This window comes from Phocoena phocoena, chromosome 9 (assembly GCF_963924675.1).
Source record: "Phocoena phocoena chromosome 9, mPhoPho1.1, whole genome shotgun sequence".
Taxonomy (NCBI): Eukaryota; Metazoa; Chordata; class Mammalia; order Artiodactyla; family Phocoenidae; genus Phocoena; species Phocoena phocoena.
In genome coordinates this window covers 17,516,603-17,533,777 of record NC_089227.1, presented here as the reverse complement: position 1 = coordinate 17,533,777, position 17,175 = coordinate 17,516,603, and the positions used below count along the sequence as shown (strand labels likewise).

The window sequence follows — 17,175 nt, the reverse complement described above, 5'->3', positions numbered from 1 at the left end:
GAAATGGAATGTGTATCTTCCAAGTTGATAGAGAGAAGATAAAGGAAAATAAAGAGAAGAGTGTTAGAAAAAGAGAAAGAAGTAAAGGTTTGGTTAATAGTAAAAAAAGAAATAAGAGTAGAAATGAGACTAAATATTTCGTCAACCAAAATAAATGTAACTGTAATTATTTGTTAAAAAGAAAGGGACTTTTAGGTTGAATTTTAAAAATCAAGGTATAACCTATCAATCAAGAATCATACCTAAAAATTTACATAGAAAGTTTGAAATAAAGACACACGAGGCTAATACTTATCAAAGCATATTTTGTTTTCCTCCTCCATAGCAGGACAGATTTGCATTGGGAGCTTGTATCAGAGACTCTAAGCTAGTTTGTTAGCATCTCGAGAGCTTTTTCATTCAAGCACCTCCACGACCAGCACAGTGCCTTACACATAGTATGTATCTAGTAAATGCTCACAGAAAGGGCAGATAGGAAATTTTGGAAAAGCATTTGAAATGATCTATCCCACCACTTAATTTTACATGTATTATGGGACATGTATTAGTTGACTTTCCCAAAGGTACACAGGTATTCCTACTACCTCTAGTAAATAAACATCCTATGCCCTACAGTTTACAATGGGCTTTTAACATTTTTTATTTAGGTATATTCATGTAAAAATGGACTGTGTACAACTTGACGAATTTTAACAACTGTATATGCCCCTGAAACCACCACAATCAGGATGCAGAACATTTCTATTACCCCAGGCCCTCTGAAGTTTACCCCTCCCTCCACCCCTGTCCCTAGGTAACCATGGATCTGCCTTTTGACATGATAGATTGGCTTGCATTTTCTAGAATTTTATGTAAATGGAGTCAAACAATACGTGCTCTTTTGTGTCTGGCCTCTTTTGCTGAGCATGATTTTGAGATTCATCCATGTTGTTGAATGTATCCGTAGTTCTTTTCTCCTTCTTCCTTCTTCTCCTCCTTCTTTTTTTTTGGCTGAGCAGTATTCCATTTTATGGATGCACCACAATGTCTTTATCCATTTGCCAATTGATGAACATTTGGGTGGTTTCTAGTTTGGGGTTGCAGTGAATTAAGCTCTATGAACATTTATGTGGACAAGTCTTCGTGTGGACATGGGTTCTCATTTCTTTTGGGTAAATACTTAGAAGTAGAATGACTGTATAGTAGGTTTACTTCTTTTTTTTTTTTTTTTACCATTTTTATGGAGATATAATTAACATACCACACGACTCACCCATCTAAAGTGTACAGTTCAATGGTTTTTAGTACATTTAGAGAGCTGTGCAACCATCATCACACTGAATTCTAGAACATTTTCATCACCTGAAAAAAAGCCCTCTTAGCTATTATCCTTCCACCACATCATTTCCCACACCCACAACCACTAATCTACTTTCCATCACTAAAGATTTCCCTATTTTGGACTTTCATATGAACGGAATTGTATGATTTGTGGGTTTTTTGTGATGATGGCTTATTTCACTTACCATAATGTTTTCGTTGGTTCATATATCCTGTAGCAGATATCTTAATTCTTTTCTTTTTGACATTTTTTTTTAGAGCAGTTTTAGGTTCAGAGCAAAATTGAGAGGAAGCTAATAGAGATCTCCCATATACCACTCCGACACACACCACACATGCATAGCCTCCCCCATTACTGGCATCCCCACCAGATGGTACATTTGTTATAGCTGATGAACCTATATTGATACATCATTATCACCAAAGTCCACAGTTTACCTTAGGGTTCACACTTGGTGTTTTTATGTCTGCATAGTATTTCATCATATGTGTACATCACATTTATTGATCAGTTCATCAGTTGAACATTTGGGTAGTAGGTTTATTTTTAAGAAACTGCTGAACTGTTCCCCGAAGTGGTAGTACCATGTATATTCCCACCAGCAGTATATGAGAGCTCCGGTTGCTCCATATCCATGCCAACACTTGTTATTTTCAGCCATTCCTGCTGTTGAGAAGCAGTTCATAGCCAGAATTGCTAACTAGAGGGCTGTGGGTATAAATCAGGTCATCAGGCTCTCTGGTCTCTGGGCAGGTAAGGGTAATAAGGACATAGCTTCATGCTTAGGCAAAGGCAGGGACAGCAGAACTGTGTACTTGAGCCTGAAGAATGAGACTCACTTTTGGTGCCCACAGGGAGTTAGTGACACTGACGACATAGTCTCCATCTATTCAGCCCAGTGCTTTGTGTGGGACGGGATTACTATATACACAGCTGACAGGCACGGGACATTCAGTCACCTGCCTCCATGCAAATGTAGGGAACGAGGCCAGGAAAAGCAAGTCATGGCCTGATTCTTTCATGCAGGGGGAAGTCCCAGTTCTTTCTTGAATGGCCTATTCTGGGCTGGGGGAAAATCCCTCCCTCTTTTCTACCAGGTACAGTGGGGAACAGGCTAGAGGCACATTTTCTTGGCTTAATTGTTCTATCCTAAGCTTAACCACCCATTTGGAGATGAAGAAAAAACATTATTCCACTGTCCCCAATCTTGGAGCTGATCAGGAGGGTTCTGGCTAAGCTGGTTAAAGAGAACTCTGAGACAGCTGCTGGAAAGCGGAGTTCCCACTGGATCCTACCTCATACCTGAAGGAATGTCTCCAAAGAAATCAGAGGCCCCCATTGGAAATAAAATCATAAAAGTATGTTTTAGTCTAATCAGGCTGCTATAACAAAATGCCCCTTTTTATAAGGGTGCCTTATAAAAAACAGAAATTTATTTCTCACAGTTCTGAAGGCTGGAAGTCTGAGATCAGGATGCCAGCAATGGTCAGGTGAGAACCCTTTTCCCATTGCATCTTCACATGGTGGATGGGGAGCTAGCTCTCCGGGGCCTCTGTGGTGTCTCATTTATAAGGGCACTAATGCTTTCCATGGGAGCTCCATCTTCATGACCTAATCAACTCCCAAAGGTGCCATCTCCTAATACCATCACATTGGGATGTCAACATATGAATTTTAGGGAGCTACAAACATCCAGACCATAGCAAAGTACTAGAAGAAAATATGAAATTTAAAAAATTATCTCAGAGAGAAGGTTTTGTGTGCTACTTAGCCATGGAATACAAGATGATAAATTTGACTATATAAGAATTAAAAATTTTTTACATGGCCAAAATTCCTATAAACAAAGTCAAAAATAAAATGATAAGCTGGGAAAATATTTGCAATGCCTATTACAGACAAAGTGTTAATTTCCTTAACATATCAAGACTTCCCACAAGCCAGCAAGAAATGTACCCAAAATCCAGTAGAAAAATGGTAGAAATGAACAGAAAAGCCACAGAAAAGGAAACAGTACTGATTCCTTAATATTGGGGAAAGATGCTCAACTCTACTCATGAGAAGGGAAATGCAAATAGAAAAGAGATACTGATTTTTGCCTGGAGGTGGACACCACATCCAGACAAACTCTGTCACGAACAATCACACCTCCTCTCTATTCTTCTAAGGGCCCTTTCATCTTTCCTAAAAATCACTTTCTCTCCCCTAAGATCATGTACATCCCCCTTCCCCTTCCCCTATTAAGATGGTGTTTAAACCTGAATTCTAAGCCACCGTGGGATTCACTCACTTTCCCCTGGCTATCTCCCCTGGGTCCATGAGGTATACATGTTAAAACTTCTCTTGTTAATCTGTCTTTTATTACAGGGGTCTCAGCTAAGGACTTAGAAGGGCAGAGGGAAATTATTTTTTCCTCTCCTACAGGGCCTTGGCTTCAGAGGACCTCATCCGGGGATGTTCAGGACCAGTCAGGGAGTGAGTGTTCCTGAGGTTCTGGAAGGGAGGAAGGCTGTGGAACTTTATTTCCTCCTCTGAAAGAGCGGAGGGTCTCTCAGTGGTTGGGTGTTCTGGGTGGGGGAGAGAGTGGCACAGGGCAAGGGAGCAGAAAGTAAATTTAGTAAGTTCGCAATATTTTGCTCAGTGTTACACGTGAAGCAACCAGGATGCAATGAATATGAGCTTCTCTGGCCTGGAAAGGCTTGCCAAGACTGGCTGGAGACAAATATGTGGGAGAACCATGGGAGTGGGGTGCTAAAGCCATGTGCGTGCTGGTCCAGTGGCCCACAGGGGAGCCATTGTAGAGAGCTGCAAGAAGCTTCATGCCATCAGCATGGCCACTGCCGCTGGGAGCGTGAGCCGGGCCCTGAGTGCTTTCTGCCCAAGGCAGGCCTGCAGTGTACAGGTGCTTGAGTGGTGCGACCTGGGTGTCCCATCCTAGGGTTTGGATCCTAGAAGCCCATGGTTCCAGTACTGGATGAACAGGGACCATGGACAGAGCTTCCCCACAGATATAAAGATGGCTGGGTTTGTTGGCTCTCCCCTCACTGCCCGCGGATCTGCTGAAGGAGCTGGACTCTGGAACATTCACAGCAATGCTTCTTCTTCTCATCTTAAGTCTGTCGTGTTTCAAGTACATTATCGATAACGTAAGCGTTTGTAGGCTGCAAGCAGTCCATCCGTAGCTAAGCGTGTTCCAAGGTCCAACTTAACACAGCTTCGGAACATGATTCCTTTGCTAGCAAATTAGACACTTGCAGTAGCTGGATGCCAGGAAAGTCCCTTTAAATACTTTAAGGGCCTGAACCATGGCTGATGCGGGAGAAGACTCCCCGGGTCTTTCATGTGAAGCTGGAGGGGTGCCTGCCCCAAAGATTCTGGCCCTGCCCTCCAGCTACCTGATCCATCTCACCTGGCTGAGACCTAGGTGGAACCAGGATTCAGCATCTCAGAGGTCAGGAACAAGACAGCAAGGGGCATCCGGGTCCCTTTCAGGCTCTGTGTGATTCTGGCCCAGTTGGGTCCTTGGTGCCAGGACCACAGGCTTTCAGAAGGAGATTTGAGCTGACAAACGGACAACAGAACATCATAATGGCAGAAACAACCTCAGGGCTGGAAACAGACGCTGTAATCACAGGAGAAAAAACCCACAACAAATTCCAAAATTTGACCCTTAAGATCCCTGGATCAGGGAGGGGAAGGACGGGGAGATTCCCCTTATGGTAGAAACAGGGAAACATGAAGAACGCTGTGCAGTCAAGCTGAAAATTAAACAGACGTGAGTTTCTTTAATTCAAAGCCTTAATTATTCTGACGTCTTCCATAACGTAATCTAAGCCATCACTTCAGCTTTAATTATGCATAATGAAATGGATTACTTACAGTAAATAATATGATAGGAAAAACTGAGAGGTGAGAATTGGTAACTTAGCAACTGTTTATTCATCTTTTTCTTCAGCCCATGTTTATTGACTACCTACTATGTTGCAGCCTTTACTACAGTCCTATTAGGAAAAATATAGCATATACTATGGGCCAGTTTCTTTCACTTCATTAGCTCATGGACTGCTTGCAATAATACTGCATCACAGGTATTATTCTCCCTGATTTATAGAAGTGGAACTGAGATTCTGAAAGGGTAAGTAACTTGCCTAAGGTCACACAGAAAAAACTTTTTTTTTTTTTTTTTTGCCATTTACCTATTTTAGAGAGAAACATACAGACTGACATTTTGAATCTTAACTCCTGTTTTTGTTTTTGTTTTGGTCGCACCGCACAGCTTGTGGGATCTCAGTTCCCCAACTCAGGATTGAACCTGGGCCGTGGCGGTGAAAGCCTGGAATCCTAACCACTAGGCCACCAGGGAACTCCCTTAACTCCTGTTTTACACAGGAAAAGTCAACTTTTCCTAAGGGAAAAATGAGTGACCAAAATTGTCCTTTTGGGAAATTAACCTGACAGTTGCCTGTAGGATGCATCGGATGCTACAGAGACAGTCCAGGTCAGAGGCCAGGACCTAAGTCAGAGAGGTGGCAGCCAAACTGGAAAAAGAAGCTACATGGGGCACTCTGGAGGCTAGAAGGGGCTCGATGAAGATTTGGACATGATGGGCAAGTTACTCATCCTCTCCGAGCCTTAGTTTCCTTGTGCCCAGAAGGGGCTGTAACCGGTTTATTTAGCAGTTTCAATCCAGGGGCATATAAACAGAAATGTTTTTATTTTTCCTCCAGTCATCATTTTTAATCTGCCTCTACTACATCTCCCTTTCTTGTTTCTTAATATCTTGCTTCCCAGTCACTTTCAGTTAGTCATCGTCCTTGATAGTCACAGCTTCCATCTCAAACTCAGTTCTCATTTCCAGCCTCTCCCCTGCTGCACCCTTGGCGCCTGGGCGTGGGGTGTGGCCCTGCTCCCTTGCCCTGGGGGGGAAGGTGGGAAGGAGGGAGAGGAAAGGGGATGAGCGTGGCTCCCTAACTGGCCCTCCTTGCTGTCTCCCTCCATTGGTTGTGGTAGCTCTCTGGGTTCATACAGACTAACTAGCCAGGGGTGACCTCTGTGTATCCAAATGCTGGTTCACTAGTGGGGCACACGTGCTCTTCAGAGCACCTGGGGGTCTCCCCACGGCTCACGTCCCTGGTGGGGAGGAACAATGCCCCCATCCATCCCCTGCCACCAGCCTTGGGCTGCTGGGCACCCCTCTCCCAGCAGGCAGTTCTCGAGTGAAAGGAGCAGGAGAGAGGGTCCAAGTCCTGCTTCCTTCCACTCTGTCCACTGTCTTCCTCCTGCACCATGTTGAGGGCAGGGGCTGCTCCACCACCACCTTCCCTCTGCACAGTCACCGCTCCTTGTCTGGGTGGAGGCTGGACTCGAGCTGTGGTTCACTCACCGGGTCTTGTAGCCTGGCACAGGGCTGCATGAGGCATGAAAGCACTGCACAGGGCAACACCTGGCCCCAAGGGATAGGCCACATCACCCTGCAGTGGGCAGAAGCTTCCTTCAAAATCTTCCTCCACTGACATCTTTGAGGGCTGGAGGGGTGGTGGATGGAGTCAAAGGGCAGTGTCTACAGTTGCAGATCTGCCTTGAGGAGGGGTCTGGCCCTTGGTTCCTCTCTTTATTTTATTTTTATTTATTTTTATTTTTTGGCTCCTCTCTTTGGAATGAGTGCTTTAGTCTCCAACTCTGAGCCTGACTCATAAATTCAGGAGAGCAGAAAAATTCCTACTTGCCTACCCCTGTTTCTGAGAATGACAACGTGCCTGGTGACAGGGAGCCCATCATGGATGACTCTGTTTATGTCCAGCTTTTACCATCCACTCTTTCTTTGCTCTTTTGACTTTTATTCTGGGGTTCTCTGTACAGATGCATGGTGGGTGTGGACTTTTTTTTTTTTTTTTTTTTGCGGTACGCGGGCCTCTCATTGTTGTGGCCTCTCCCGTTGCGGAGCACAGGCCCCGGACGCGCAGGCTCAGCGGCCATGGCTCACAGGCCCAGCCGCTCCGTGGCACGTGGGATCTTCCCGGACTGGGGCACGAACCCATGTCCCCTGCATCGGCAGGCGGACTCTCAACCACTGCGCCACCAGGGAAGCCCGGGTGTGGACTTTTAAGATGGACCCCTAGCTGACCAGGGCTGGTTGGCTGGCCTCTTGGTACCATGTGGTCACAGAAGGGGGGAATCAAAGAACAAACAGTCCTGTGGTGTTTGGAGTCTCCCTTAGTGACACTAAAGCCTGTGTTTGATTTCTCGCATGGTAACAAAACCAGGAGGGGAAGGTGAGTGGCACCTGGAATACACTCTGGGTGTAAGGCAGGTTTCAGGTCCTGGATAACACGCTGGAAGGGTGCACAGAAGTGAACTAAAGATGCAGGAGGCCATCCTCTTCCTGCTTCTCCTGGGCGCCCTGTCAGGTAGGAACTCTGTTTTGCCACCTGTCTTGGCCCATTCAGTTTGCTTGATATCATTGTGTAATAAAGTCCCCAAAGAGGAAATTGCCTCTGGGAGGCTTTGTTCAAGTGTGGGCTTCTCAGCATCAGGGAGCCCTGAGAGGCTGGGATGGCGTATCTGGAGAAGAGGGTACCCAAAAAGCCACCATCTAATCAATGTTCATACAGACTTCACTTCCCCTCTTGTGCTAACTGGCCTGTGTGGTCCTTTCAACACCTAAAATTGGGGAAAGAATTTTCCTAGTAGGGCTTTTTATGTATGTCAGCCAGCCTTTGTGGAGATTCTGGCCTTACTCTGGAGCCTTCTGGGGGCAAACTGAGGTTGCAAATCACCCTATGGGAAAACCGAGGTACTGAGGGGCTAGTGTCTCAAGTCTTGAGCAAAGAAAATTTCTGATAGAAGCCAAAGATTCACCTCGTGCTTCTGGCACTCCCTCTTCCTAACTCAAGAGCTTCAAGAATCTTGGATGATTTTTCAGTGTTGTCAGCTTGTATTACTTAAATTGAGCCTTTTAAATTAAATCTTATTTTTGAGTAGGTAGTATATGCATTATGTATGGAATTCAATCATGTTAAATTTGCAGATTAATTTAGGGATAATTTACATCTTTGATGAGTTATATAGTAAAAATGCTTAGAGGAGTGTCTGGTACCTAGTAAATGCTTAGTAAATGTTAGTGATTATTATGTATGACATTGAGTCTTCCTATCCAAGAACAGGGCTCTAGAAACTTGTTCAAGTCTTCATTTGTTTTCTCAGGAGTATTTGGAGAGTTTTTCTTTCATATAGATCTTGCAAATTCTGATTGTTTATTTCTAGTTCTTTTTCTTTTTAGCAGTTGTAAATAGAATTTTCTCTTCCCTCTTACCTTTCAATTGATTGTTATATAATGTATGGAAGTTTTTTGATGAATTATCTTATTATTTGTAATGATGTTTCAGTTGATTTTCATGCATTTTCCAGGTTTGAAGATGATAAATATTTGTTCTTTTCCTCATTTGTTTTTTTTTTAGTCTCTTATTTCTTTCTCTTATCCAACTACTGGGCCTGTATCTTCAGATTGTTGTTCAATAATGATGAGTGTATACTCTTGTCTTGTTCTCCATGAAGGATGATGTTAGCTTTTGGTATGAAATAGCTTTGGGTATGTTTTATATGTTAAGGAGATAGCTTTTATTCTTATTTAGGCTATTTGCTTGTAAGTCAAAATGGATTTTTAAATCAGATGTTTTTTCAAGATCTATAGAAAGGACCACTTGATTTTCCTCTTTGACCTGTTAATAACATAAATAAATCATGGTTTCCTAATAATATTGAACTGTCTTTAACCTTGGGCTTTTAGAGGGCAGGAGGAACTGTGAGTGTGAAGCTGGGCCTTGAGCTTCTCAGACTCTCACTTGAAGTAAACATTGGAGATATTCCCAGAAATATAGGCTTTTAGGGTCATAATCATTTGAGTTAAGAGGTGACATTTATTGTCATTGGGGGAAGAGTGAGGTTAGGAAGAATCCATCATCTTATACTGAAACATTATCATTTGGAATCTTCTCATCAGATGTGTGAAAGGAACAGATCACAAAAGTTTGCAAGAAATACTTGAGATTCTTTATAAAAACCACACTCCAATCCCTCCCTCTCCAAAAGACCATGCACTGTACTGCACTTTTGCCTCCACAGGTCAAATCCTACTTTTTGGAAGGTCTACTGTGATGCAGACTGTTTCTCTCTCACTTTCTTAGGTGAGTCTGAGAACCTGATCCTTACCCTTGATCTCAAAAACATCAGGGTCACAGAGGATTGGGAGAGGGGAAGAGCCACACCAGTCCCTGCCTTTGGGGAATTGGAAACACACATCACCAAAATAATCTCAAACAAAGTAACATTCTCCAGTATCCTTTTTCCTCTCGTTTGGTCTAACTCCTATGCATCCTCCAAGGCCCAATCAGGCCCAACCTCCTCCATGGAGCCTTCCCAGATTGCCCTAGCTCTTGGTGCACACTCTCCCTGCTGCACCCTGGAGTTCCTTTCGTCTACACATGGAATGCATTTTAAGGGTTTAGTACAGAGCCTAACACAGAGTAAGTGCTCAATGAAAGGTAGCAGGAGTTATACTATAATTCATCCGTTATGTGTCTGCCCTGTCTCCTCAAGTGGAATGTCAACCCTACAATAAGAGGTTTCACGTTTCTTCTTGCTCTGTGGTCCCTGAGTGCCAACACATATAGCGTAGCTAATAAATGTTGTTTTTGTTGATCATTATCCCTTTGGGGACCTGTTTTTTCCCCCACATTTACTGATATCCCCTAAATGCAGATATTTAGATCATCTGCCTACTTAATATTGGCATTGAGATTGGCTTCTGTCTTTTTCACCTCCTAGTAAGATGAGGGAAAGAAAACATTTTCTCTTTGGGATGCTAAAGTGTCCCATTCCAGTGACAACTTAGAAAGGAAGGCCCTAAAAGAACATAAACTACACAAGACTCCCAATTGTAGCAGGGGAAAGAGTTGAGATGAAACAATCTCTGGCTCCATCCATACCAAAGGACCATGTGTCATTCGTGGGAGATAGAGGACTTAGCAAAGGCCCTTTGGTGTATTTAAATCCACTGCACACTGAAGTTGTCTCCACTTTGAGAAAGTCTCCAGGGAACTAGCTTTTGTCTGAGTCTCAGGGAAATGAAAAGTACCAGTGTGTTTAATGGAAGAAGGGCTCCTTGGTAGCTGGAAGACCCACAGGAACATGAAAACGTTACCAGGCCCACTGACCTGAGTTTTGTCCACGGAGCACCAGGTGTGAGGCCATCTTGGTCTCTCTAGGACAATCCCCAAGTCTGCCATCTGGGCCTAGACCCCTGCTAGGTGGTGTCAGGAATCAAAAGAGGCCCCAGGCTCAGTGTATTTTGCTGCTCAGGAAGCAGGTGCAACCCCTCCTGAATGCTCTTATTAATTTGAAAAGGCAGGAAGGTATAGTCCATTTCCAGAAAGTCTTTCTGTGGGTGATTAATCCTTTGAATGGGATCCAAAGAACATTACAAAAAGTTTCTACTTTTTCTCTCATGTCACTTTCCTATTCAGACAACCTCAGAGAAGCAAAAGGCCATCCCTCCTCTCAGTCCTCCCTCCCTCTTCCTTTTCCATGGCAACCCAGTTGTCTCCCCCTCACCTCCAGCTGAAGCACTCACTTCCTGGAATCTGCCTGCTTTTCCACCTCCAAGGAGCTGCAGGAGGTTTGTGAGAAGCCAGTCCCCCTCAGGCCAGCACCAGAGTGACGTGGCAAGACGAACAACCCCCGCTCCCATTAATGATGACCTAGAGCCATTTACACTGTAGGTGTAAGTGCAGATTTCACAGAATCATTACAAGACTCACCATCCTTTCTTCTGTGTCCTACTAAGGGCTCCCTTCTATTAGCCTTTGCGGGGTAAAGAATCAGCCCCCCAAAGTGGGTGGGTGAGCATCCCATCCAGGAAGGCATACACTGTGGAAATGAAAGACATAGGATAGGAAGACATTGCATATAGTGAAACAACACTGTATAATGTTTTCTAGTATGCTGAGTGTATGCATTTTCTTATACAGTACCTGTGACAGGGAATTCCAGTAGGGCTGCAGTTAGTCTGAGTGGCTTTGGTAAAGTTCCTGCACAAAGCTGACTCCCGTTCGAGGCAGGAAGTCTGCTGATTAATAGCACTGCTTTGTAACCACGGCTTCCGGGAGTTTGGGGACAGTTTGCAGCGGCCTGGAAGCATTGTTATTGATGACGGTGAGACTGATGATTGGCACCTGGCCTCGGTGAGCTCCTCAGAGGGCTCTGCTCTTGGTGCTGGTTATGTAATAGGATGGTACCTACAGGAGCATCAAAATAGAAACAGTTCCAGCAGAGACTCTAACTTGGGCTCACTGTTTCCAGGGTATCAGTGACTATGTTGGTGGTTCCTGATCTGAGCAAGTGCACTTTGTTCTGGCTCTTAGGGACAAGAGGACAGCAGAAGCTGGCACCGGGCCTCTCCCGTCCTCTTGCTACGAGGCAGTGTTCAGCTGGGATGCACATCTTTACTTTAATGTTGTTGCTATACCGTATCCTTTTTCTGTAATCAACTATAGATGTGGAAGCATTCTCATTTGGGTCCTGTGTGTCTTCTTGAACAATTAGAGTGTTTAATGGCTACTGTCAGTGTAGCAACACAGCCCTGAGAGATAGAGTTGACAGAGGGCCCAACAGAAATTAAGGGATCAGCCTAAGGTCACATAGTCAAGTAGCAGCAAGGCACAAAGCAGCTCTGATTCCAAATCCTTCTCTTTTCACAACACTCCTCTGACTTCTTTTACTACCATTTGGATTGGTTAATAGAGAGAATGAAGAGGTATTTATCACCTCAGGTGAGACCTGCCCTGTGTACCAAAAGCAGAGCTGTAAGTAAGAGCTGCTGCATCCCCGGAGGGAGAAGATGGCATTGCCCCACACTTCCCGGACCACGTCATCAACTTTGGTGTCAGAGATCCAGATGGTCAGCTTCCTCCCCTGGAACCGAGGCTGCGGAGGCCTTCATTATCCCCACACGTGCTCCAGGGAGGGGGCCTCCTTGGTTCCTTTCTGGCAAGGCAGTGGTTTTGCTCATTTGGAAACAAGCGAGCCCATCATCCAGCCAGCTCTCAACCACAAGCGAGATGTTTCAGTGGGCTCACTGACTGATAATAAACCTTTTTTTGTGCTTTTTCTTTTTCAAAGTGTACCCGTCAAGCAATTATAATTTGCTTCTTAATTAAGATGCATGTGTAAGTCAAATTCCATTAAAGCCTCTTTCTTGCTCTCAAGCACTCAGACCACCAGAGACAGTTTGGAACACCAGTCTCAAAAGGAAAGTGCATGATGTCTTAGGGAGAGTGGGCCCCTGGCTCCCAACCTTCCCTCTGCCACCGATTAGGTGGGTGCCTTTGGACACACACCTTAAAAAAAAAAAAAAAAAGAAAAGAAAAAAAAGTTTAAAGTCTTTACTGGAGTATAACTGCTTTACAATGGTGTTAGTTTCTGCTGTATAACAAAGTGAATCAGCTATACGTACACATATATCCCCCTCTTGCGTCTCCCTCTAACCCTCCCTATCCCACCCCTCTAGGTGGTCACAAAGCACCAAGCTGATCTCCCTGTGCTATGCGGCTGCTTCCCACTAGCTATCTATTTAACACCTGGTAGTGTATATATGTCCATGCCACTCTCTCACTTCGTCCCAGCTTACACTTCCCTCTCCCCATGTCCTCAAGTCCATTCTCTACATCTGCATCTTTATTCCTGTCTTACCCCTAGGTTCTTCAGAACCTTTTGTTTTTCTTTTAGATTCCATATATATGTGTTAGCATACAGTATTTGTTTTTCCCTTTCTGACTTACTTCACTTTGTATGACAGAATCTAGGTCCATCCATCTCACTACAAATAACTCAATTTCGTTTCTTTTTATGGCTGAGTAATAGTCCATTGTGTATATGTGCCACATCTTCTTTATCCATTCATCTGTGAATGGACACTTAGGCTGCTCCTATGTCCTGGCTATTGTAAATAGAGCTGCAATGAACATCGTGGTACATGACTCTTTTTGAATTACGGTTTTCTCAGGGTATATGCCCAGTAGTGGGAATGCAAGGTCATATGGTAGTTCTATTTTTAGTTTTTTAAGGAACCTCCATACTGTTCTCTATAGTGGCTGTATCAATTTACATTCCCACCAACAGGGCAAGAGGGCTCCCTGTTCACCACACCCTCTCCAGCATTTATTGTTTGTAGATTTTTTGATGATGGCCATTCTGACAGGTGTGAGATGATACCTCACCGCAGTTTTGATCTGCATTTCTCTAATGATTAGTGATGTTGAGCATTCTTTCATGTGTTTCTTGGCAATCTGTATATCTTCTTTGGAGAAATGTCTATTTAGGTCTTCTGCCCATTTCTGGATTGGGTTGTTTGTTTTTTTGATATTGAGCTGCCTGAGCTGCTTATGTATTTTGGAGATTAATCCTTTGTCAGTTGCTTCGTTTACAAATATTTCATCCCATTCTGAGGGTTGTCTTTTCATCTTGTTTATGGTTTCCTTTGCTGTGCAAAAGCTTTTATGCTTCATTAGGTCCCATTTGTTTATTTTTGTTTTTATTTCCATTTCTCTAGGAGGTGGGTCGAAAAGGATCTTGCTGTGATTTATGTCATAGAGTGTTCTGCCTATGTTTTCCTCTAAGAGTTTGATAGTGTCTTGCCTTACCTTTAGGTCTTTAATCCATTTTGAGTTTATTTTTGTGTATGGTGTTACGGAGTGTTCTAATTTCATTCTTTTACATGTAGCTGTCCAGTTTTCCCAGCACCACTTATTGCAGAGGCTGTCTTTTCTCCAGTGTATATTCTTGCCTCCTTTATCAAAGATAAGGTGACCATATGTGCATGGGCTTATCTCTGGGCTTTCTAATCTGTTCCGTGGATCTATATTTCTGTTTCTGTGCCAGTATCATACTGTCTTTATTACTGTAGCTTTGTAGTATAGTCTGAAGTCCAGGAGCCTGATTCCTCCAGCTCTGTTTTTCTTTCTCAAGATTCCCTTGGCTATTTGGGGTCTTTTGTATTTCCATACAAATTGTGAAATTTTTTGCTCTAGCTCTGTGAAAAATGCCATTGGTAGTTTGACAGGGATTGCATTGAATCTGTAGATTGCTTTGGGTAGTATAATCATTTTCACAGTGTTAATTCTTCCAATCCAAGAACATGGTATATCTCTCCATCTGTTTGTATCATCTTTAATTTCTTTCATCAGTGTCTTATAGTTTTCTGCATACAGGTCTTTTGTCCCCTTAGGAAGGTTTAACCCTAGGTATTTTATTCTTTCTGTTGCAGTGGTAAATGGGAGTGTTTCCTTAATTTCTCTTTCAGATGTTTTCATCATTAGTGTACAGGAATGCAAGAGATTTCTGTGCATTAATTTTGTATCCTGCAACTTTACCAAATTCATTGATCAGCTCTAGTAGTTTCCTGGTAGCATCTTTAGGATTCTCTATGTATAGTATCATGTCATCTGCAAACAGTGACAGCTTTACTTCTTCTTTTCCGATTTGTATTCCTTTTAGCTCTTTTTCTTCTCTGATTGCTGCGGCTAAAACTTCTAAAACTATGTTGAATAATAGTGATGAGAGTGGGCAACCTTGTCTTGTTCCTGATCTTAGTGGAAATGGTTTCAGATTTTCACCATTGAGAATGATGTTGGCTGTGGGTTTGTCATATATGGCCTTTATTATGTTGAGGTAAGTTCCCTCTATGCCTACTTTCTGGAGGGTTTTTATCATAAATGGGTGTTGAATTTGGTCAGAGCCTTTTCTGCATCTATTGAGACAATCATATGGTTTTTCTCCTTCAATTTGTTAATATGGTGTATTGCATTGATTGATTTGCGGATATTGAAGAATCCTTGCATTCCTGGGATAAACCCCACTTGATCACGGTGTATGATCCTTTTAATGTGCTGTTGGATTCTGTTTGCTAGTATTTTGTTGAGGATGTTTGCATCTATGTTTATCAGTGATATTGGCCTGTAGTTTTCTTTTTTTGTGACATCTTTGTCTGGTTTTGGTATCAGGGTGATGGTGGCCTCGTAGAATAAGCTTGGGAGTGTTCTTCCCTCTGCTATAATTTGTAAGAGTTTGAGAAGGATAGGTGTTAGCTCTTCCCTAAATGTTTGATAGATTTCGTCTGTGAAGCCATCTGGTCGTGGGCTTTTTTTTGTTGGAAGATTTTTAATCACAGTTTCAATTTCAGTGCTTGTGATTCGTCTGTTTACATTTTCTGTTGCTTCCTGTTTCAGTCTTGGAAGGTTGTACCTTTCTAAGAATTTGTCCATTTCTTCCAGGTTGTCCATTTTATTGGCATATAGTTGCTTGTAGTAATCTCTCATGACCCTTTGTATTTCTGCAGTGTCAGTTTTTACCTCTCCTTTTTGATTTCTAATTCTATTGATTTGAGTCTTCTCCCTTTTTTTCTTGATGAGTCTGGCTAATGGTTTATCATTTTGCTTATCTTCTGAAAGAACCAGCTTTGAGTTTTATTGATCTTTTTTATTGTTTCCTTCATTTCTTTTTCATTTATATCTGATCTGATCTTTATGATTTCTTTCCCTCTGCTAACTTTGGGGTTTTTATTGTTCTTCTTTCGCTAATTGTTTTAGGTGTAAGGTTAGGTTGTTTGAGATGTCTCTTTTTTCTTGAGGTAGGATTGCATTGCTATAAACTTTCCTCTTAGAGCTGCTTTTGCTGCATCCCATAGGTTTTGGGTTGCCGTGTTTTCATTGTCATTTGTTTCTAGGTATATTTTGATTTCCTCTTTGATTTCTTAAGTGATCTCTTGGTTATTTTGTAGTGTATTATTTAGCCTCCATGTGTTTGTATTTTTTACAGATTTTTTCCTGTAACTGATATCTAGTCTCATAGCATTGTGGTTGGAAAAGATACTTGATATGATTTCAATTTTCTTAAATTTACCAAGGCTTGATTTGTGACCTAAGATATGATCTATCCTGGAGAATGTTCCATGAGCACTGGAGAAGAAAGTGTATTCTGTTGTTTGTGGATGGAATGTCCTATAAATGTCAATTAAGTCTATCCTGTTTAATGTGTCATTTAAAGCTTGTGTTTCCTTATTTATTTTCATTTTGGATGATCTGTCCATTGGTGAAAGTGGGGTGTTAAAGTCCCCTACTATGATTGTGTTACTGTCGACTTCCCCTTTTATGGTTGTTAGCATTTGCCTTATGTACTGAGGTGCTCCTATGCTGGGTGCATGAATATTTACAATTGTTATATCTTCTTATTGGATTGATCCCTTGATCATTTTGTAATGTCTTTCTTTGTCTCTTGTAATTGTCTTTATTTTAAAGTCTATTTTGTCTGATATGAGAATTCCTACTCCAGCTTTCTTTTGATTTCCATTTGCATGGAATATCTTATTCCATCCCCTCACTTTCAGTCTGTAGGTGTCCCTAGGTCTGCAGTGGGTCTCTTGTAGACAGCATATATACGGGTCTTGTTTTTGTAACCATTCAATGTCTTTTGGTTGGAGCATTTAATCCATTTACATTTAAGGTAGTTATTGATATGTATGTTCCTATTCCCATTTTCTTAATTGTTTTGGGTTTGTTATTTTAGGTCTTTTCCTTCTCTTGTGTTTCCTGCCTAGAGAAGTTCCTTTAGCACTTGTTGTAAAGCTGGTTTGGTGGTGCTGAATTCTTTTAGCTTTTGTTTGTCTGTGAAGGTTTTATTTCTCCATCAAATCTGAATGAGATCCTTGCTGGGTAGAGTAATCTTGGTTGTAGTTTTTTGTACCCTTTTTTTTTTTTTTTTTGTGGTACGTGGGCCTCTCACTGTTGTGGCCTCTCCCATTGTGG

At 42.5% G+C, this 17,175-nt stretch overlaps 1 protein-coding gene across 1 annotated transcript in view; it reads left to right on the top strand.

Moving 5' to 3' along the window:
• The first annotated feature begins 7,682 nt into the window (after positions 1–7,682).
• The window catches only part of CDHR3 (cadherin related family member 3), a 71,457-nt gene continuing 61,964 nt past the window's right edge, over positions 7,683–17,175 (top strand). Inside the window, exon 1 of the mRNA XM_065883544.1 lies at positions 7,683–7,728. Coding sequence (XP_065739616.1) covers positions 7,683–7,728 — 46 coding nt within the window. The remainder of the gene's footprint in view (positions 7,729–17,175) is intronic.